At 40.3% G+C, this 24,729-nt stretch overlaps 1 protein-coding gene across 1 annotated transcript; it reads right to left on the minus strand.

Moving 5' to 3' along the window:
- Positions 1-1,694: 1,694 nt before the first annotated feature.
- Positions 1,695-22,927, minus strand: LOC139725613 (trifunctional purine biosynthetic protein adenosine-3-like). The gene is made up of 17 exons (XM_071636703.1): positions 22,874-22,927; positions 20,190-20,360; positions 19,106-19,382; positions 18,720-18,831; positions 17,733-17,801; positions 17,116-17,241; positions 16,507-16,594; positions 15,476-15,730; positions 14,085-14,319; positions 9,858-10,068; positions 8,850-9,048; positions 8,151-8,399; positions 7,110-7,469; positions 5,325-5,450; positions 4,330-4,466; positions 2,741-2,995; positions 1,695-1,948 (listed from the first exon to the last, which is right to left on the minus strand). The coding sequence occupies exons 2-17, from the start codon at positions 20,341-20,343 to the stop codon at positions 1,757-1,759; spliced, it is 3,045 nt and encodes a 1,014-aa protein (XP_071492804.1). The 5' UTR covers positions 20,344-20,360; positions 22,874-22,927; the 3' UTR covers positions 1,695-1,756.
- Positions 22,928-24,729: the final 1,802 nt, after the last annotated feature.

Below are 24,729 nucleotides of genomic sequence, written 5' to 3' on the forward strand. Positions count from 1 at the left end.
TCCACAAAGTTCTTTACACATACAAGATAGAGAAACGAACAGTTGAGCATTTGACAGTACATTTGTTGTTTTAAAGGCACATGGTCCCGGTGGTTTAGTCAAATGTGTACGCGGACGCACGGCGCAAGTTTCCTATACAGTGCACTCCCATTAAAGCGAACACGGTTATAACGAAATTTCGTTATAATGAAGTAAATCTTCTGGTCCCAAAATTATCACCATTAAAGTCTATGGTGCAAAATTCGCTTATAACGAACTAGGTTAAAGCGAAATTTCCGTTATAACGAAGTCTTTTCCGAGCGCCACAGACAAAGAAAAACAAAAGAAATGTGCTCTGTTATAACGAAATGCAAATTGCTTTCGAAAATACGTAGCGGAACAAGCATTTATAGCATCTCTGCATGGGTGAACGCTTCACACCACTGTGTGTTTGCTCCTTGTGTCACGCACAGTTTCTAAGGGGAACTTGCGTTTATTATTGTAATACAGTTATCCAATCACATTTCACATAGTTTCCCAGTGTATGATGAGTATTCAGCAAACAGAATATGATATATATATATATACGTGGTTTCCTTGTTTTCATTATATATTGTATTTGTTCGGTTATAACGAAATTTCTTTATAACGACAGAAAACTGCCCGTCCTGAGCATTTCATTATAACGGGAGTGCACTGTAGAGACCTACGCTATCGACTCCTCTTTAGCGCTTATGCTGCGACCCATTTCCTCGAGTCCGAAGAAGTCCGATCCACTGTAGTCAGTGGTCCGATCACAGTTCGGCTCATGATATGGCTGAGGGGGATGACAGCTTTAGCAAACTTCTTTTGTGATGTCATAATAAGAAGCACATATGCACACACCCTGGCATTACTACAGACTGCATGATGCGCAGAGAAGACAACAAAGGCAACGTTACTTAGAACACCTATGCGCTTTACTCTTGATGACAGCTCAACTTCGGCAATCTTTGTATCAATGCTAACAGCGATCGGCAGTATCATCAACAGCGCCCTCTACACTACCAGGACTATGCGCCTTTAACGAAGTCCTTCGGACAAATGAAAATCTTCTTTATGATGCAATTTCTTGACATAAGGGTTGTAACAACACAATAAGATTTATAAAAGAAAAGAAGATGTGGGAGCAGAGGTATCATTTCCTTATACAAAAGTTACTGTTATACTTCTGTTTTTCGTACAGGGAAACCCTGTTATAAACAACCCTGTCATAAGGACCACAGTTTTTAACTTTATATAACCGGTAACTGGTTGTAAACGCAACCAAAAAAAAAAAGAAAAGAAAAAAAGGACCATCTAAATTCAGCAAAAGAAAATCGGGACTGCCGAATTCACCTCACTAAAAGCATTACCTCGCAAGCAAGCTTGCTATAATAGGGCTTTCTTGTAAGAACAGTCCACATACAATGCCACCTTAAAGAAGCCCTTGTGGGCAAACCATCAATCTACACTTGGATGAATATGTAGTAAATGCAAGCATATCAAACCTGCATACATGCTCCAGTTGCTTGCGTTTTCAATACTGTTCTTGGAAAATAAATACAATGCTTAACCTCATTGGACAGCCATATGAATAACAGAAATGTTTGCCTCATGCTGAAGAGCACACGATGAGGAATGCATGAAAAAAAAAAAAAAAAAGACACCAAAAAAATCTGTGATTGTCCATTCGTTCAACTGTGCATATCTTGGTCTAACATTTTGGAATGATGGGGGAGTTTGCTGGGGCCTCCCGCTACGAGTCTGCTTTCCAGGCAATCTTGCCATCATCCCCCAGTCTCCCCTGTCCTCTGGCGATGAGCTCCAGGGCCCTGGGGTAGGCCACATGTTCCGCTGTCTTGACCCTCTCCTGTAGGGTCTCCACCGTGTCACCCGGCAGAACAGGAACGGATTCCTGGACCAGGATGGCTCCCGCATCAACCTCTTCCTGTCGGGTTGTGAAAAGATGAAAAGATGGATGGACCATTACTGCACAAGTAAAGACTTTTGCACGAAAACAGGGGACTCGTGTCATAACAGTCCGTGGGGGAGTTGCCAGCTTTCTTTTGTGATATCGAAATTTTGTTATACCAAACAAATAAAGTGTATTAAGGTATTCAGATAATAATTTTGTGACCAAAATATTTACGTCACAGTAACGAAATTTTGTTAGAACCACATTCATTGTGATGAGAGTGAATTGTAGTTCTTTTGCTCAGAGCCAGTTTCGGTCATTTCTAATTTCTCACTGCTCATTGTGTTGGTTGTACTTTTGCTTGTGTTAATTTCACATCAAGTGATGCCTGCTGACTAAAATTGGTGGAAATTGAAAGGATAGCTAAAGAGGTCTACCACCATAAAGCCAAATGTGCAAATTATGTTTTCAATAATTTCATCAGAATAGACATTTGTGAAAAAAAAAGAATAAAAGGATGCAGTCATTTACATGGCTGCCAAACTCACAGACAAAGAACAAAAACCCTCGAAACATGCAGATGCACAGTAAGAGATATATCCTAAAAGCCGAAAGCATTTCAAGTAAAAGGATGGGTAGACTACTTGTATCAGTTTAATTAAACTGCTTTAAAAACCATGTTTACTTTTTTACATGAAGAATAAACCTTCAAAGTATGGTGAAAGCATACTAGTAGACAGCTCTGCACTTCTGTGCAAGTGAAAGAACAGCAGTTTGATATTTGTTACGCTGAGGGTTGCCCTGCCCCAAGATCTGACCACTCACCACGACGTAGTGGACAGTGCAGCCGGTCAGCCTGACGCCAGCTTCCAGCACCAGCTGGTGTGCGTTCATCCCCCTGAAGGACGGGAGCAGGGAGGGGTGGATGTTGATGAGGCGGCCGTGCCAGCGGGCGACAAACTCGCCGCTCAGGATGCGCATGAAGCCGGCCAGGCAGACAAACTCAGTGCCAGCTTCCTCCAGGGCTGCGTGTACCCTCATGTCAAAGTCAACCCTCTTCAGACCCTTGTGGCTTATCACCTGTATGTATTGTTTCCAACAGAGAAAAACCATGCCTCAATACAATGCACTCACATTACAGTATGTCCCCAAGAAAATTACCATCCAATTTCTGCATTGATAACTTTCAGTATGATCAAACTGTCTGAAAGCTATTTCAGGGTCTAAAAATATAATATCTTGCCAATATTTTGCAGAAAACCCCATTCAATTTGGTTAAGTGGTACAGAGAAATATGTGTACAGAGAAATGTGGTTCCAAGAGCACTTGGATGCTCTTGGAACTGCATATTAAAGTGTGTACACAATGGACAGAACTTGGAGAGAAGGGATTCCTGACATGCTCTACAAAGATCCTCATTTCTCTTTGACCACAGAAGTAAATCAGATGAGGTTTTCTGTAAGATGTGGGTAATAAGTTATAATTTCATACCCTGAAATTGTATTTGGATTGATTCACTATTTTTAAAGTTATCGTTGCTGAGGGTATAACAAACACAGTTATATGAAATTCTTGTTACAATGGAGTAATAATTCATGTCTCAAAATGATAATCTAAATATCTCTATAAACTTTCATTTTCAGATATAACAACATTTCAACAATATGAAAGAAAACTGCCAGTCCCAAGGACATCATCATAACAGGAGTTGCCTGTGTATAACTACTTGTGGATTCAGTGCTCATCATAATGCAGACTTGCGACAACAAATTTAGTGCGATAAAATCAATTTTACAAAATAGATGGTGGATAGTTTTTGGATTGGAAAGAGATGTGGCTGTATTTACTTGGCTTAGATGGGTTCCTGCATTATAATGCATAATTCATTCAGAGCCTTAGCAGTGAACATTGCAGTGTAACCTGGTAAAACTACTCATATCAGTCCATTTCCCTCAGCCAGACCCACTGAGAGAACACAGCTTGCATGTCTTTGGAAGCACTCCTATGTTGCTCACAATTATTGTTGCATGGTACAACCCATCCACACAGTAAATGACAACCTCTTGTTTATCTCCGTGGTGCTCTCTATCTAGGATATCTAGCACTTTCACTTTTCACCACACCAGGGGCTCAGGGGCTTGTGACAGTATGTACAACACGATGAGGTTTTCAGTGCCAATTGGCACTCAAAGCACATAAAGGCTTAACCCTATCCATATCCCCCCCCCCCCCCCCCCCCCCCCCACACCCCGATATGGTTAAAGTCAGTAGCATCATATGACACGACACATACATCCCATGACAGTAATCCCTCATCTGGGAACTTTTACCTCCACAGTCACGTTGCAATGGAACGAATACAGCTTGAATCAGCAAGATTTCGTCTGACTTTGGTTTAACCCAAATCATCTCACCTGGGTTGGGATACCAGCCTTCCTGGCCCGCTCCAGTCCCAGGACATCAGGGATGTTGGAGATGACGAGGACAATCTCTGCTCTTGACTTCACCTTGGGGTCCTTGGTGTGGTTGATGAGGGCTTGAAGGTTGGTGCCTGCCGGTCAAAAGAAAGAAATAGTGTTAAGTCTAAGTCAACGATGCAAGGACCTACCAATCTCTCACACACTTTCACGTCGAGCAACATGGCTTCAAATACTGACAAGTTTCAGGTGACACTGAAATTAATTACCCAATGTGATTGATCCACACAGTGCAACATGTGGGGTAGAAACTCACAATTTTTTCTTTTCTTTTCAATCACAGTGTAGCCATGAAATACTTTAAGCACTTCAAATGGGTTCTATGACTTTTGCTCCTGCAAAATTACTCCCACGATCTGCATGCAAAGCCAAACATAAATTCTACCCCCAAACATAGCCCTTACCCTAATCCTAGTCCTCACATCAAACTAAACTTAAAACCCTATCACACCCCTAACCCTAACCCTAAGTCCTTGCAGAATTTTAGACCAGAGCAACTATTGCAGGAGCAAATATCGTGTCACCTTCAAATAACCTAATGGAATTGACAAAGTACTTGATTTCATTCCAGCCTGCATGTCTTAGAGGTCATTCTAATCTATGACAACAGTCTTATGCAACTACATTTAAAAAGATACCAATGTTAAAGCTGTGATCTTTCACCCACGAAGAGATGAAAAGCGATACAGAAAGAAAGAGAAACATGGATACACAAAAACAAAAGCCAACTTTAAGTGCGAGTTTCTTCACTGTGTCTCCCTCTACAAATTAGATTTGTTAGGATCGCAACTGCTGATCTGTAAATTAACAAACATGTCGGAAAAAGGGACCAATTAATTTGTAGAGGGAGACAAAGTGAAGAAACTCGCACCTGAACCTTCACCCCTCTGAATAATATCTTTCTTTCATTTAAAAGCCAACTTCTTTCGTACCTGTGCCTGAAATGAGAACAGCCACTTTCAGCTTCTTTTCAGAGTTCTCAGGCCTGCCGTTGACGGCAGAGGTGTAGCAGCGAGACAGGGCAGATGACAGACCACTGACCGACACAGAGGGTCCATCTAGGAAATGCAATTAACAAAGGAATATAGGAGGTAGAACACTAAGTCAAGGAGATAACATTTAGACTTCTTCAAGGGTACAATGGAAAGGTTGTATTAAAGGCATAATTTATCACTTGCAGATGAAACAAAAACCCAGCATTAGTGCTTTAAAATAGTTCTAAAATGTGAGTTAGGGATAGAAACAACCACTGTAAAAATTTGAATCCGTATTATCGATGTTAAAGGCATAGTTTACCATTTGCAGATGTAACAAAAACCCAGCATTAGTGCTTTAAAATAGTTCTAAAATGTGAGTTAGGGATAGAAACAACCACTGGAAAAAATTTGCATCGGTAAAATGGATGTTAAGTATTGTTAAATATACAAAATGTGAACAATAGTTATAATAAAAATGTTTCCAGACTATACCGTCTACAGTTACGGTTCATTGAGAAAAATACAGATATCTCTTCATATTTTAGGTATTATTGCGAAAATTTTACATGACAGAATGTTTTGTGGTACAACAGACCTACACATATGCATTAAATGTCATATCTTTTTAAAAAAATCAAATCACGGTTCCCAAGGTAAACAGGGACTTGAAGTATTGTTAGATACACAAAATGTGAACAATAGTTATAATAGACATGTTTCCAGGCTTAACTATCTACAGTTATGGTTTATTAAGAAAAATACTGTTATCTCCTTATATTTTAGGCTTTAATGCAAAAATTTTATATGGTAGGATGTTTTGTGATACAACAGATCTACACATATGCATCAAATGTGATATCTTGAAAATCTTTTAATCACTGCTCCTGAAGGAAAACTGAACCTTAAAAGAAAAAAAAAATTGTGTCTCAGACCTTGAGAGTACATACTGTTTATCAACCTCATGCTTTTTTTTTTTTAAACCACAAGTACAGAAAAACATTCATGCACCATTATTGTTTAGCAATAAGTATGCTTTAATGGAATAACGGCATTATTAACAATATATGACCTGCCCAAGCATTACAAAACTCTAGAAACCTCACAGAGGGTGGGTTTCCATGCGACCTGAAATAAATGCTTGGGGTCCACAAGAATGATTTTGGGGTATTTTCAGTATTTTTGAAAGACCAACGTTTCTTTCATCTACAGCTGAATCTTGAAAGCATGCAGTAAGAGTAAGTTTTCTTTTTAAAGTATTTGTAATACCATATTCGTTCAGTGTTCTGACTTTACCATATTCATTTTCAGATTGGGAGGGGCATGAAAGTGGTGCATGATAACAGTGAGCAATTGCATTGATACCTCGAAATAATCATGAATAGAATGAGATCAATGAGAATGCCCAGTTTCAGCAAAAAATTATAATCCTTCATAGTGGTTGCAATAGAGTTTGATAACCCTGCTCCCCAACTAACAAAGCCCCTTTTCCTCAACAGCAACTTTCATAGAGGTTAGATTTCCTCTAACTCAGTGACTTAGGCTTCTGGGGATATGATGAGTTAAACATCTCTTTACAGCTGCGAGTCTGTCCTCAAAATGTAATGTAAACTAAAAACTCTTTCCTAGCAACTGTGTTGGTTTGGTGATTCAGGTTCACATTCTTTTACCCTTTCCTTCCACAAGGAAAAACAGTCTAGAGACCAGAAAAAGGGGAGGAAGGGGTGTGGGGATGGCACTAACCTCCACACTTTGCTACAACCTGTCCTATCCTCCAGACAGTCTCTCCCCTCTCCACCACCATCCTCCTCATTTCCGCCTCGTCCTCCGGTCCCGCCACCAGGACCCCACCCACCCCGCAGTTGAAGGTGCGGGCCATCTCGATTTCCTCCACCCCTCCGTGGCGGGCGATCCACCCGAAGACTGGTGGAATGCTCCAACGCGATGCGTCCAGCTGGACGGCCAAGGACTGCGGTAGGATCCGGGGGATGTTCTCCACGAGCCCGCCACCCGTGATGTGAGCAAAGGCCTTGACCTTTCCAGAGCGGATGGCCGGGAGGAGAGTCTTGGCATAGATCTTTGTTGGTGTCAGTAGAGCCTCACCTACATCATGAGAGAAAATGAACACAAAATCCTCTCACTGCTGCTGTACTCAAAGACAAGTCATGCACATACTATGGAAAGAGGACACTGAAAAATCTTTCCAATTCATGAAATTACATCGATGCAGGGCAATTTGTTAATCAGCTGCAACTCAAAAATCTGTTTCACAGTCACTTAAAAAAACAACAACAACAACAACTTCTCGCCAAAGACATATGGAAAATACACTATCAAGGCGCTTTCCAGAACAGGTCTCTTAATCTAGGTCATGTTTTTATGAAATGTCTACAGTTATGAAGCGTCAAGAGTTACGTCTACAAATACTATTTAACTCTATTTATTTATGCTAACTTGAACATTTGGTTGAATTGTCCTTCAGTAATGATATCACTATCATGTGTATTCTATTTGTAATCCTGGATACTAGAACCCACTTTTAAGGTTGGAGATATGATATTTTGCTTTGTTGATGTGAAGTCTCTACCAGTAGGAAAGAGCACACTCTCTAAGCTCTACAAATTTCCAAGCTCAGCAATTATCAATGAAGCTTTGAGTGTTTCATGGCTCATTAAAAAAAAAAAAAAATACTGCTCTGATACCCAGTACCTTTCTTGGTAAAATTCAGTGAAAAAAAATGAAGGGTTATGAAAAAAGGGCAAAGTGACTTTTAACACGTCATACCTAGAGTCATGCCAGGCTGGAAAGGGCAGCTGTCTCCATAGCTCAGCCCCTCCTGCTCCACCAGACGCCGCACCAGGCTGTAGCCGTTGCTATGGATACCAGATGAGGCCACGCCCAGGACTACATCACCCTCCCGGATGTCCTCCACCCGGGGCAGCATCTGGCCTCGCTCCACGGCGCCCACGGCAAAGCCTGCCAAGTCATACTCATTGGGCGGATACATCCCTGGCATCTCGGCTGTCTCTCCCCCTGTAATTGTAAGAGTCGGATGGTGAGACCAGCCTCAAAACGGGTGTGGTTTAAGGGTTGGTATAACTCCAACAAACCCTCCTGTGGATTTCACTGTTCATTCACATACCAGATGCCAGTGCTAACTGTCTACATATTGTCATAGTTGCATTGAAGTTCTGTACCCTTATGTGGTTAAGGACCAGTATAAATGCAAAAAGCACTCCCATGGGGTCTATTGTTCATCCACACATCAAATGCTAGTGCTCATTGTCTATATATCCTCATGGTTGCATTGTAGTTCTTTTACTCTAATGTGATGAGAAACTGGGAATTTTTGATCAACAAGTTATATTCTGTCAGTCATTGAGTCATTTTCCTCAAGGTGTTTTGCTTTGTTTTTTCTTTTTTGTTTACTTGCTTGGTTTGATGATAAAACGAGTACAGGTAACACAAGAGTTGGTATCTCACCTAATAGGGCACAGCCAGCTATTTTGCATCCCTCTGCGACTCCGCCCACGACGTCTGCTGCCACGCCCACGTCCAGTTTGCCGCAGGAGAAGTAGTCCAGGAAGAAGAGGGACTCTGCCCCGTGGGCCAAGATGTCATTGACACACATGGCCACCAGGTCCTGGCCAATGGTCCCATGGAGACTGCAAATCTGGGCTATCTATTGCATACAGCATACAAATTGGGGTCAAATCATAATATTTCAAACAGATACAGATGGACAATACTCCAATAACCCTATGAAAATGCAATAAAACTTGTTCTCTTGCTCTTGTATCTCGATCTCTGTAAGCAAGAGGTATTTGATGCTATGAAATCATGATGTTGCCTAATTATGACCTTGGACTATTGAACTGTGTTTTGAGTGAGGTAGCTACAGGGAGTGTATGCCAAACAGATGTTTACTGTGCTTTGCCCAAAGTATGACTGTGGGGTAAACAAAGCCCTGTAATGCAATACAACTACAGGGTTTGTAGACAAGTGTGGATAAGATTGCAATGTCAGCTACCCATACTTCTTGAACTCACGGGGTAAAAAAAAGAACAATCCAAATTGAATTCCATTCACACTTTAATGCATCTCCTTTATCACAATTATTTCCTTTAATTAGCTTAATGCTCAATGAATATCATAATCCTTCTATCCAAGAAACCTTACCCAACGCTGCACACTGGCACTGGGCCAATGGTCCCTGACCAGTAAAAATCACTGTCAGACCAGTAACTTTTCCAGGAATGGACCAGTAAAAAAGGAAAATTGGGTACATACTGGTCCGACAGAAAGGTCGGATCAGTAGAAACAATGGGTTAGTGTGCAGCCATCTTACGTAATATGTACACCTAGACAGACTGACAGATGGAGAAGATAAAAGTGGAATGCCCCGTTTACCACTGATGGAGGCACATTATGACCACAAAGTTTGTACATTGCTGATGATCAATCATGTATAAAAACAACTTCCTCGCATACCTTTAATTTTGTCCCCACTCCATCAGTGCCTGATATCAGGATGGGGTCCTTGTAGCCTGCTGCCCGGACATCAAACAGACCCCCAAAGCCCCCCAGGGCTGCATCACACCCCGCCCTGGCTGTGGCCTTTGCCAGGGGCTTTATGGCTGCTACCAGGGAGTTGCCGGCTGTGATGTCCACTCCGCTGGAACTGTATGTCAGTCCCGGTAATCTGGGTGACAGACAAGAGGAACACCATGAAATGGTTTAGAATTTCCCTTCTTCTGCCTGTAGGCTCATGAACAAAGGCAGCGTAGGATATCCCGTCTTCATAATCATCCTATTTTGACTCATTCAGTCTTGTACCAGCACTTAGGCATCAGTATCATTTGGAAGATTTGTGCTATATATAGTTTTTTTTTATGTGTTTTTTTTTTGCCCTCATAAATTTTGATCTTCCTGGCCTTGTTCTGGGAGATATAAGGACCAATTGGTTATAATAAGCTCACTTTTGTAATAAGGTGAATTCGTCAGTCCCAATATTCCATAGGTGTATTGAGCTGGTTTCTCATTCAGTATTTCTATGAGGTACTGGTTATGATAAGGTAAAATCATGGTTCCAGCCAACGCTTTATGACAGGATTTCAGTACATTGCTTGCATAAGGATTTAATGGTGATGTCGAGCCTATCCCTATGAACTGGATAGTTTGTAGATATTTCTGGTATTTCTTCACCAACAATTCCCCTACTTTTCATACTTTTCTCCAATTACCACACTGATAATGCAACACGACTGTACAGGAGATGTGCTTAGTATGTCACTGGTTCTAACAGACTCTTGATAGTACAGTGCACTCCTGTTAAAATGAATATGGTTATAACGAAATTCTGGTTACAAAAAAATAAAAATTCAGTTCGCGACATTATCCTTTCTATATTTTGATTGTTTATTTGTTCGGTTATAATGAAATTTTGATGTAATGAAAGAAATTGCTAGTCTTGAGGACTTCGTTATAACGGGAGTCCCCTGTATGTGAACTAATATGTGCATATTTCTAACAGCATGAATGTCTGGTGGGATAGCCTATGTGTCTATTTGCTGATACATCATACATGAAAAGACAGTAGTGACTGCAAATGCAGGGGTTGCACTTAACTTTTTTTTAAACTAGCCAGGTGGACTACTTAGAATCAATTTTGACACTGAAGCAATATTTTGGCCAGCCAGACGGACTAGTAACTTCAGAATTTTATGATTTTTAGCTAGTCCGACGTGATTTTGGGTGGCCAATGGCCAGCGGACCATCGCCAATTTTCGAACCCTGAAATGTATAATGTACATATTCCATGTGTGAGCTCCACAGGTGCTTTCAATGAACCACCGACGGTCTGCAATTCCAGTACCAGTAGATAATTGAACTTTTGACATACTCTTTGATTTCTTGTCATGATCACTATACTAACTGTTCAGCATACATCAGAACTGCCAAGACATTTCAGAAGATACCAACTTATAAATGCATCTGTCTATTCTACAAACATACATTGTAGCTTCCCTGCAGTAATAGTGCTCCTACTTAAAACTACCCAGATTCAAACTTTCACACAATTTTCCAATTGCTGATATTTTGCATCAATCAATTACCACAATCATTACTATGATTTTATACTATATATACTCTCTTTTTTTTGGGGGGGGGGGGGAGGGGAGGGTCTGCGCCAAGGGTCAGATCAAATTGGATAAACTAACAAGACATGCTAAAGGAGGCACTGTGACACATCTTGACATTGGGGTCATCAACAGAAATAAGTGCTTTAATGATTTCAGCTCCTTGCATAGACACACTAATAACATCAGTACAGGTGAAGTATGGGATCACTAAACAGAGAATACACAGTCGCAGACATACAGAAATTGCAACATACATAACAATGTCTCCACCTCACGCGCCCTATCCCCAAACATTAACCAGTTTGAAAACAGCATGAAAAGCCACTGTTGCCTAACTTAGGCAAAACTCAATGGCATTGGTCTATCAAGACAAAAGATGTCAAATTCAGCCAACATGACAGGTACTGGCAAGGACTTGAATTTTTGTGCATTATTTCATGTAAAGCCAGCACAAGGCAAAGACTATGTCAGTCTATTTCACTGTTTTAATGAATACACCTTTTATAGTCTAGTACAAAACTCACTACCAAAAGTACACATTTCTGGAAAGACCAGCAGACATAAACCCATGCAACTATTCAAAAATATGCATTGTACATACCAGACATACCAGCAAAGACTGCTATACCTTCACACACCAGAGCCTAAATTCTGTACATGCACATTAGGGGCTCCCGTGGATAACCATGATCTAGCCGAAAAATTACATGAATTTTGATGTGTTCTGCTGCCTTCTGCAGCAATCAAAAATGCCACTAGCTGGAAACCCAGTTCTAAAGACGATGTCAGGACTGCTATATTTTCCCCCCTACAAACGGATACTTCTTGTAGCTGAATGGTCATTAGTACAGAGAAGATGATGTGGGAAACCTGAATTATATCTTTAACTCTGTATGTGGCCATGCGTGCCATATTATTCTGAGACCATTGTGCACGAGCATTTCTAGAAAACTGCATCTTCCAATGCCATATAACTTTCTATAGAAGTGTTTGTTAGAAATGCAACGCAGCAAAGCTATAGAGAAATTTGTGAGCTTTGCTGTGATGTAAATCTTAAGACCAAGCTATGGCTTTGACGCTTTCATTGTCCTGTGCCATATAGCATTTTATCAATTGGTTTGTGTGCAGCTGTGAGTTTGAGTAAAATATGCGAAGTTGGCAATCCGTAGAACGATTCAGGTGTACAATCGTGGCACACACAGAGTTAATTTATGATATGATAGTGCTTATAGCAGTGGTTTGAAATGGGACGCATAATGCTAAAATATCGCACAATCACTGAATCCTAAATAAAACATACCTACTCTGAATGCAAAACTTATTCCATGCCCACAGTATTCCTGTAAATATCATTGTGGGTTACGCAAATGCAGAACTAGTGAGATTACATAACGAACAATCACCTTATTTTCTGACCACCATCATTTTCTGACATCTGCAGGATGATAGCAGGTGTGGCCTAATTAATGCTTTCACACTATCAGAGATACCAGGAGCTGGGACAGCCAGCCAACTTGGATTTTTCAAGCCGGACATATTTCTACACGGTGCCTTTACCGCATGAAAATACTCCTTGCTAGAAAATACGCAATGGATTTTCACACACTAATGATGACGTCTTCCCTTCTCGTGCTTGAAACACATAATCTACAGCGGTTTTGCCCCAACCACAAATGCACGCACACATAAAACTTAAGGGCAACACTGATGATCCAAGTTCGCTGCAAATAAACCAAACCAGAGCTTTACAAGCTCAAAACAGAATTTACCCATATACATACGTGGATACAGTAAAAGCACCAATTTGTAGAAGAAGCCAACAGAAGTGTGCGGAATATCGGACAAAGCTTTAGAAACAATGATTTTTCAAAGTTTTTGATGAAATCTATGTATCCTCATCACTGGATAACAAGGCTACAATAATTTTTTATGTCGGACGCAGTAGTAGAATGATACAAAGAAATAATAACAAGAATTCTCCAAAATGTCATTTTCAATGAAAGATACATATTCCCTCTAGTTGTTACTGACATACAAGAGTATATGTTTAGGGGTATTACCATGCACTCCATGCCTTCTGAGGATGTAAGTCAAGTTCTATGTCATTGCGATAGGGGAAAAAAAAAATCTGGAGTTCATTTATATTTTCTTTATAGCACTACCCTACTGCAACATCACAAATTGGTAGTCTTCTTATCCAACAATGATAGTATATTTAACGAAAATCTAACTAAAACTGTTAAATCCAATAACTTTTTAATGGATTATCTCATATTTCTCAAACTTCACAGGAGAGTTCTACTAATATCTGCATAATCTGAATCTACATAATATTTGGGGTAAATTTCCCCTTCTTACTCTTTCAGTGATTATCTCCTCAATCTTGAAAAAAAAGCCTTTCATGCTCTTGACACTTTGGAAGAGCACAGAGGCAGAAGTTGGCTTCTTCTGCCACAACTTATTCTACACTCACAAATTTTCTTGGAATGAATCTTAAACTTGTTTGTGCAGTTGGACACGGCAGAAAGTGGACAATATGACAATGAAGGATTAACACAGCGGAATTCACACACACCTGTTCTGACTTAGAAAATTGCACGCTCTTTTTGCTATGTCTGTTCGGTGGAAGCATCCCTCGAACTGGACCTTCCTGGCGCCCTCATTGGCCAGGAGGGTAGCAGTTGGTAAATCAGCTGCTGTGGCCACGACGGCCAGGACGCGGCCACCGGAGGTGACCAGCTTCCCATCCTTGCTGGTCGTTCCAGCATGGATGACCATCGTGTCCTGTTGGCTGGCCACCGCATCAAGCCCTTGAATGATTTGGAGGGTGAAAGAGACAGGGAGAGAGTGAGAAACTTTATGAGACATGCTTCCTGATCAATCTTGATCTCAGACACTCAGACATATCAGCAGAATAAATATGTCACATAACGTATACAATCTGAATTTATTCCCTTGTTTAATCTGTTGTCCATCATTTCATCTCCAACTTTTTCATCAATCTCCCATTCTTTTTTTTAAAATCTTAATGCCTTTTTTGGGTAATACGCCTGAACTTGTATTTTTTCATTTTGTGTGTTGTCTGTTTATTTTTCTTTTATTTCCTATACTGTGTATAAAATGTTGTATCTTGTAACTGTATGGTTTAAACTACAAAGACTCACAGAAGAACAGCCATTGGCTGAAGTGAGTGACCCGTGGAGAAATAAAAACTCAAGGTCCTTCACTAATTTTTGTGAAGGGTAGAGTCCTGTTTTATTAAACTTATCAGGATAACATAGTTAACAATGAAAAGGATTCATTAAATATCACCACTCCATCTCATTCCCAAACTAAAATTGTATGCATCTAAAGTAGACTCTGAATACAATACACAATACGCAAACTCATTCATATTTATTTCGCAAAGAGAGTGTTCAAACAGTGAAGGTCAATATTTTTTCAGCAGTATTCTCCACAAAAAAAGCAAAAAGGAGACAGGTCAAGAAATAAACTAGAAAAAGCACCTGGAGAACACAGACCTCCAGCAAGCCAGCATCTAATTTCCACCCATACACACATGCATATAGATGCCCATAATAGAAGCCTTTTGTTTTACGTCATCAGCTACACAGTGCCTTGCCCGAGCAGAGCATGTGCTTTAGTGCGCATACGTAAACCTCCAGTATATGCAGCTAGAAGTCCCAAATTCATTAACCTTATATGCCAAAAGATCAAAAATCTTTCAAAAATCCACAAAAATTTCCGGATCACCACCAAAATTTCAACATCTGTTCCTTGTGTCATTATTGACTTTTCCTGTAAATTTCATTCAAATCCATTGACATTTTTTTCTAGTTATTTTGCAAACATAAAAACCAACATCGATGATCACTTGACCTCCTCCTTCCTTGGTAAAGGTAAAAAGAAACAAAACAAAGCAAACAACCATACAGAGAGTACTTTATTCACACCGTATTCTCCCACCTGTTATTTCACGCCCTTTTGCATACGACCCTGGATAGCCACCGCTGGCGAGGACTATAGCCACTGCATGTCTGTCGTCATGGAAACTGGGAGGCGCGCTGGGCAGGTTGCCATCAACACACGCCTTCATAGTGGCATAGACGTCACTCCTCAGAAGGGGGAGAACGACCTGAGTTTCCGGGTCACCAAAGCGGCAGTTGAACTCAAGGACACGTGGGCCGTCGGCTGTTAGCATCAGACCAGCATACAGAACTCCTGGAAGGTCGGCAAAAGAGGGCATTTCATTTCAGAGAATTACGAAAATGCTGTGAAGAACCTTTACCAAAGGTGCATGAAAAATGTTACAATGTGACACTCCACCATGATGACAGCCTTGTGGCATTCCTATAAGTTTTAAATCAACTTTATATTTAAAGGTCATATAACCCTTTTGCAAACATCACAAAATTTTGCATGATTCGAGAGTAATATCTCTCAACATCATGTATGAAATCTTAAGTAATACACCCCTGTGTATTTATAAAAAGAAATGAAAACTAATTCCATGTTACTCGGGAATACGCTCCCCTGTTGTACCTAGAATAACAGCTGTTTTTTTTTTTTTTGGGGGGGGGGTGTTCAAAATGAATTCACTGGAAATCTGTAGTATGTTTCCCTCTCCATCATGGAGAAGTTTCCGGTTTTATTACAGAATTTCCACAGTTTTAGCAGGATACAGAGACTCTGGCAGGATAAGAGAGACTTTGCAGCTAGGCAAGAAGTGCATTCTGAATTCAAACTTCTTGTGCTACAATAACGATCCTGCTATAAAAAGACCTTGTCTATCCACATAAAATTCTAGTCTGTGTGTATGTATGCACACATTAATTAACCCCATTAATGTCATACCTGTACTCTGCAATAAAGCAAAGTAAGATCATAGGTATGAATCCTTCGTGGCTCCTCAAAACAAAGGTCTTCCAAGCTCAGCAATCTTTACCTTGCAGGAAGACACATCTACAAATAAATGCCAAATAAAGTTTGTCCTGTACCTTTGTAAGGTCGTCCGTCAGCTTTCATGCCATTTACCGCCCTCTTGAGGACTTCTTCATTTATCTGTTGCAAAATTTCCTTTGAGACCTGAGGGGGGAAGAGAACATGATGCATTAACATAGCAATTTGGCTAAACACTATCAAGAGATTGCAGTGTGAACTGAAACCCCAAAGCCATCTAAACCCAATAAGGGGACAGCATTATTTCTTAAAAATTGACAAACATGTATCTTGCAATTCCTTCTGACTAAAGATCATAAGAAACCATATTTTTCCTACAGTGTGAATGCCTATCATGCATCAAATCAAGATTCACTAAGTTTAGCAATCACAAGCAGCAGCTCTCTCATCTGAGCCTGCTAAAGTTTGAGTACTTTTTTTTAACCTCATGGTTGAAGGGAAAAGGCGTGGAATTGCAACTTTTAGAAAAGGGGTCCGGTAAAACAGGAAAGTACTTGAGTATGGCGCTCACACCACCAGAGTTTGGTCCTATCACTAACCAGCTGATAATTCTACAAGGCTAGCAGTGTGTGTCTGTGTCTCTGTGCATGTGTGTGCGTGGGTGGGGGGGGGGGGGGATTCTTGAGGTGATGGGGTGGGGAAAGTACCTGAGGGCAGGGAGAGTAGGCCCCCATACCACCGGTGTTTGGTCCCTGGTCTCCGTCGTGGACCCGCTTGTGGTCCTGGGCAGGCAGCATGGGCTCAAAGTTGGTCCCATCACAGAATGCCAGCACCTATTGTTAAGAACATTTCAAGTGGAAAACTAAAAGACCAAGGAGGGACTGGCACCATGGGCAAGGACACATAATACAATTTGCCCCATGAAACTTGAACAACACCATCTCCATTCCACTACCTTCTCTTCTACCCCCTCCATGTACTCTACCCTCTTCATTTTGGCATATAACATTACAGATATACTGAGAGAAACACTTTTCTCCAGAAAGAGAGCATATCGTGAACAGACTCTGCAATCTAACACTTTGTGTTACTATATTGGAATAAAGCTCACAAAACAATCACATTTAAAAACAAGCAGATCAACAACAAAAAAAGCTTTCAAATGTCAAAAGAAGCTGTGTGGTGCTAAGATTATGGTGCCCTTTTTGTTTTGAAGCTTACTTCTCATATGCTAACTGTTTAAGAGGTCAAAGTGTAATGAGAGATTGGTGGCATCTCTGCAGGTTCAGAAGAAGAAAAAAAAGAAAACAAACTGCATACTCACAGAGACTTCTTCTCCTTCCAAGAGTTCCTCAATGACTACACTTTCACCAGCTGCCCCAAATACTTTGTCCTGAGCAGGAAAAAAAAAAGAAGAGAAGAAGACATATACATATGATTGATGAATTTAACCACTGTATGCCTTCTAACATATTTTCACAATAAACTGAACTGAAAAATTTATTACAACACACAACCCTACACTCCTCACCCTCCTGATATTCATTGGAGTATCACCAAAAACATCACGCCTTGCAAACTTGCATCAGAATGAATTCTATAAGGCACTGCAGCTGATGCCCTTTAAGTTCACATCTGGTAACAACATCCCTGAATGTTTCACTATGCGACTATGCATGATGAAAAAACTTTTTTTTTTTCAAATAATTAAGCTCTTGCTTTTAAACTTGACTCGAGACTGAGTGAGGAAGTTAGTAATCTAAGTTGGGAAGCAAAATGGTTTTTAGGTCAACAAAATTTTTTGTTTGTTTTTATGGCTCCATATTCCACATTCAACAAGTAGATCAGAAACATATCAAGAATTGGATGTACATATTGTCAAATACAAATGAATACGAGACTGAATACATATGAAATATGAGGAATCTACATAGAAGCACTGCTCGTAGGACACAGATTCCCAGAGGCTAACAGTTAATGAATTCTTTAACAGAAGCATGAAATTTACAGTTGAAACGTATAACAAATAATGAAGTGGGAAATGCTAGAATATAACGCAGTGAATTTCCATCAGGAACAATACAAGTTTCTTCAGATTCAAAACTAAACTACTACACGTCTCCTTTATAACATCTGATATTACCATCACTCTCCTTTGATTCCATTCTGTGCATAAAATCTGAAACACTGTTGACACTGAATCCTGCACCATGAATGAAACCTCGGGTCTTCCTGTCACACAGTGCATATTTTTGTTTTGCTATGTTTTATTTTGTTTTGTTTTGTTGTTGTTGTTGTTTAAATGACCTACCTGGAGGATGTTCTTCACAGCTTCACAGGCCTCTTCCTGGCAGCTGGCTACCACCACACCCTTCCCTGCTGCCAGCCCACTAGCTTTTACCACGAATGCCTTGTAGGGTGCTCTGGAATGAGATGGTCAGGGGAAAGAAATGAACAAACATCAGCTCACTTAGGACCAGATTTCTAAAACACAGATGCCCCAGCTCCATCAACTTACATACATGTACTTCAAGAACTGATGTGATCAATAGGGGACTCTGTACTGATTCACAGGGCATCTTTTCTTTATTGCATTAATTTCAGAACGTTTCGTTACCATTTTGTTACACACATATTCACACTTGAGACTCAAACTCACAAAGAGTAAGTAAAGCTGGCCTGCCAAAGCTGACTCACGTGTTGATGTGTTGACAGGCCTCTTCAACCTCAGTGAAGCTTTTCCATCTTGCTGTGGGGATCTTAAACCTGTCCATGAAGCCCTTGGCAAAGACCTTACTGGACTCTATCTCTGCCGCCGCCCTCGACGGTCCGAAGCAGGCCACGCCCGCTTCCCCTAGGGCATCGGCTATACCGGCAGCGAGGGGAGCCTCAGGCCCCACCACAACCAGGTTGACACCTTGCTTCTTGCACCACTCAGCCAGGGCAGGGAAGTCACTAACAGGTACATCAGCACCTGAGGAAGTCACACAGGAAAGCAATAAGATTACAGATCGGGAATTGCAAATGTACATTATACCAGGTATATGGGCATTGAAAGTACTGACCAAGCGATATAATGATTGACACAAACATGGTGAAATTGACATGAAGATAACATACAAAGTGGTTCATTACACCTGTGCTGCTCATTTTAGACTATATGAAACATCTTGTTTTACTGACATTATGCCATCCCGACTGTTGTTTTAGAAGAAATGAGCTACATCTTACAATATCACAATCCACAAAGGTGAATTGAGCTGACAATTTCAAAGACAAAGAATTTGAGAGTTCCCTTCCGAGTAGTGTGAGTATTATCGTTGATTCACATGCACATTTTAATTTGTGCACACTTTCTAAATATATTCCTCAAGTGAATTAATGAAAATGACAAATGAAATCAGTAGATACACAAAAAAGGATCACATTTTTTATATGTCACATTTGTTCTACTCAGATAAGGCTGTGGTACAGTAAGTCTTTTTCTTTATGCTGCTTCTAAAGGAGCTGTTCATGATTTAAAGGTTTAACTGGTTAACATGATCGCATCCACACTTACCCGTCAAGGGACAGTCTTTCTTAAAATACAAATTTTCACTCATATCTCTGCTTCTTCTAAAAAAATACAGCATTATAAAATAAATGCTTTCATTTTCATCTCAGGCTGACATTAACTTGCAGTTGGTGGCTCTAGGATGAACTCCTCACAATATTGTCTTAACTGTGTAGTGGAAGAAGTTTAAAGCAAAGCAAAGCAAAGCAAAGTAATATCAACATTCACCCATGCTGCTAATCTTGCCACAGTTGGCCGTTCCAGCATTCCCAGGGGCGACCATCACCTGGGCGACCGAGGCAGACTGAGCCAACTTCCATGCCAGGCAGTGCTCCCGCCCTCCGCTTCCAATCACAAGGACTTTGTCGCTCATGGCGGACATTCACCAAGGTTCACAATCTGAAATGATGCGAGTTTCTTACTTCAAACATATCAAAGATGTTGGTATAACGTCAAGATGATCGATCATATTTTCATAACTAAATGTCACAGCTTTATCATTTCCAGTGGGCATGTTAAAGTTCAAATGTCACCTGATCTTTTTGTACAGAGCTTATCAGTCAGGCTATCATGATGCAAGCATATACGTCCAAATTTTCAAATGCTCAAAATGACTTCCTGACCGTTTTTCTAGACTATACGTTTCAAAAATTTCCCTGCGTGTGCATCCGTCTGCTTGTTTTCACCGCAATATCCACACAGTGCGTTAACATCATGAAAATGACGGCAAAATGCACTTTTTTGATGAGATAATTTGGTCTAATGTATCTTCTATCATTCGAAGCTAAATGGGCACTTGGTTTGCCTGTCAGCGACTTTGATCCTTTTGTTGTAGCGGGTCACATTTGGATTTGGGCACTTGTTTTTATTACATACTGTAGATTCTATTCCAAAAGGATATCAATTGTCAATAACAATTCCAAGTATCCATATATCACACCAATTAGCTGACGTCATCATTGTCATCTGAAATAAATAAAAAGTGGAATAGAAGTTCATGACGTTATGCTGTAGATTGATCTAGTTGCGTTTGCTTAAATCATAATACCACATACAATTAAAAATAAAATAGTGATAGTCTATTATTTTTTTCTGACTCTTCAGAGGGTGTGATTTTCCAACGTCATGAAAGTGTTTTGATGTTCTATATGCCAAAAAATTTAGACACATTATTATAGACTAGATTACTACTTTCAGTAAATCACTTCACTCGCTTTTGTAGACCCCCTCATCCCCCCCCCTCCCCCCCCCCCCCCCACCACTAGCCAGTTATAGCCCTACCCAAAAGGATATAGGGTCTTGTTAGGAGTAGGACCGGACCTTCTTGTAATAGGAGGAGGACCTCCTTCCTCTTCTTCAAGGTAGACCTACTCCTCAACGTTCCGTCTGGAACCAAACAAGGAGGAAAAGGGGAGTGTGCAATATTGCTGTGCTTTTAGTCCTTGTAGCTTGAGTCTTGGTTGTGGAAAAAAAAATGTCAAGTAGACTTCTACAGTTTTTGTCTAAATGGCTAGGGTTCTATCAAATTGAATCATTAATTGACTGATATATTACTAAGTTTAATTTAATACTAGTGAGTGTAGCAATCATGTGGGACCCTACCACTCCATTTTCAATTTCATCAAGACCAACAGTCCTTGTATATACAGGTATGGTATTACCAGACAGCATGGTAATTCCGGACATGCACTTTTTTGCATACTAATGACATTCAGTACGCGCGACACTTCGTAGATTAGCCTCACAGAATGTTGTGTGGACCGAAATCACAAAAAAACACGACATAAAAATGTAAAAACGCAAAGAAATTCACATCTTACCTCAGATTTATAGTTGATTGACCCGCACCTCATCATTCATAGTTAATATTTAAGCATGTTTGAATCATATTTCGTCACTAAAATTCAATGAAATCCCACTTACATACAGGAAAAATGCTAAAACGTAAAGATTCCAATAGAACCACAAGTTCACTGATCGATAATGGAAATTTGCAGCTAATCCTATTGTCCTCAAACGCGACGATGCATTAGTTATGCGCTAAGGAAGGAGCGCGCAACTCGTCACCCACCCGCGCTCCCCGTCACCCACCCGCGCTCCCATATATAGACAAAGCACGTAAAATAGGTTTATTTGAAGTTGTCAATTTTTTATCGCGTGAACTGTTCGAAACATTCAAGATAGACATTTTACCGTAATAAAATACGAAATTTGAGCCTCATTTGCAGATTTTTTCTTTGTCGTCTGCTCGGTAAGAATGTGTACCAGGTACGGTGATTCGTGGGATGAATTGTGAATGTGATTCTGGTGCAAGGATAAGGAGCAAAAGATATGAAAGACGTCAATTATTTCATTACAAAAATCATGTTCATGCAATTTTACACCGCGCAAAAAGACAACTTTTGGGAGAGGGGTATATTTGAAGTCTATTTTCCCAAAATCGGAGGGAATAATTTTCATAATTTTGCCAAATTTGTAAATTTAATTTTCAGGACTTTGTGAATAACTTTATTGTCTTTACTCGTGCTATTTTTGGCCGAAATTTCGTCTTCTGAGTAAACTTTACGGAACTCAGAGCCATGAAAAAAAAAAGCGTCCGGGGATACGATCAACTCTCCTAGTCCTACAATATTATCGTTACCACGATGACATATGCTGTTCTTTACAGATCTTCAGTTGACTGTTGGAATTCGTTGCCCAAATAGACCCTAGAGACAGAGTCTATATGATGACAACAGCGATCACGTGTGGGACTAACGTGGGCATCCCTACACGAAAAAAATACATTTCTCGAATGATAAGCACACTCAAGATGGGATGGTGAACATTGCATTGGTAATCCAATAGCATAATATTGAAACGTCATATAAAGATCTACACCTCTGTATGTGAAAGAATGTAAAAGCTCTTACCTTAAACGCTTTTTAACTTCACAGCCCCTAGTTGGTACAACATATGAGTGTAGCTAAGCCGTGTAGTGGACGGACGGACATAGTACATAAATACGGCAGGGAATTCGCAAAGCACGTGTTGAGTATGTATGGCAGTTTTGTATCGTGATCGCTAGCATACCGCGTACCGGCACCGCACGTACCGTATGTACCTACCTATCGGCGGCACGCGTTTTTTTTTAAGACGGCACAGATTGGGGCATGGTGCGTGTTAAACCTATGGGAAAAACGTTGGGTTAGGGTTTTTGGTTATGGTTATGGTTAGGGTTAGGGTTAGGGTTGGGGTTAGGGTTAGGGTTAGGGTTAGGGTTAGGGTTAGGGTTAGGGTTAGGGTTTGATGGTTAGGGTTAGGATTAGGATAAGGGTTAGGTTTAGGGATAGGGTCCCCAATAGATTTTTAGTTTCCCCAATCTGTGCCGTCTAAAAAAAAAACACGCCGGCGGCACGCGGAGCCGAGCGCCGGCGAGATGAATAGCGCCCACACACCAAATTCAGCGGGTTTTGGACATCTGTAGGCACGCATGCGCGGCAAAGTAAAAGGAAACCAAAACCCAAAGAGAAAATAATGTGGATTGAGTGTCGCAGCAACATTATAGACCACATCAGTGAAAGTTTGAGCAAAATCGGAAAATCGATGCACAAGTTATGAATTTTTTAATTTTTAGTTTTGAAAGCGACGGATGAGATAACGATTTGTCAATTGTGAGAAAACAACATTCTCAAGCGATTTACTCAGATAAGGAAAATTTGAAACTGGGCGGTAATTTTTTAGACACTCCTGATCGAAGCCTGCTTTTTTCAAAGTTGGATGAATAACTGCTTTTTTACACACCTGTGGAACTACCCCTAATCTCAGGCTAGCATTTATGATTCTTGCGATAACGGGTGCTAATTAAAACGCTGCTACACTTCTTAACCAAATCTGTTTGGATTGGATCAAGTTCACATGATGTGTCAGTCGGTTTTTAATAAGCTTTTCTATCTCATTAACAGTGACAGACTAGCTGAAACTCACACAATTCTGACTTGACTTCACAGACAATGTCATCTGGCTGTAGTCACAACAAGTTGGGAAACTGTTGGATTGCCACAATTTTATCAACGAAATATTGATTGAAACAATTTGCCAGCTCAACCTGATCACCATAAGTGAGGTGTTCTGGTAAAGGGGATAGCTGTTTTCGATGAAGTAAAGCATTAGCAACTTTACACAGTTTCTTTGTATCTTTCCCACAATCCGTAACCCTTTTTGAATGATAATGTAACTTAGCATCCTTAATCAAGGCATTTACACATCGCCTTTGGCCTTTGTGCATGATACATCTGCTTGTGAATCTCCAGTTTTGTAGACCTTGACTTTCTTGAACTAACTGTCTGCGAAGCAGATTAGCTTGAGCTATTTTTGGGGTATATACCATTCAGTATTGGGATGAATTGTGACCTTGATTCGTTTCTCAGGTGCCAACTTATCAAGGGTAGCAGTGAGTAAGATGTTATACAAATTCACTTCTTCATCAACATTATTAACATGAGAACCAGCTGATATAAGAGACTCAACAGCAACAAATTCTTGTGGGTTTATGATTTCAAATTCCGTGTAATAACAAATGTTTTTTTTTTTTTTAAAATACAACGTTTAGGAAGGTTCAATTCAGACATTGTTGCTGAATGATCAGATATAGGCCTACCTTTCACAACACCAGTACTGTATTACAAAGTTGTACAGTGTTATCTTTATATTTTTCTATAGTATAATGAAAGAGCACTTGACTAACAGCTTAAGCAGGAGGAATAATTGCTACCTTTAACATAATATG

This window comes from Diadema antillarum, unplaced genomic scaffold (genome assembly GCF_040938485.1).
Source record: "Diadema antillarum isolate AM-2024a unplaced genomic scaffold, OU_Dant_1.0 seq00000053_RagTag, whole genome shotgun sequence".
Taxonomy (NCBI): Eukaryota; Metazoa; Echinodermata; class Echinoidea; order Diadematoida; family Diadematidae; genus Diadema; species Diadema antillarum.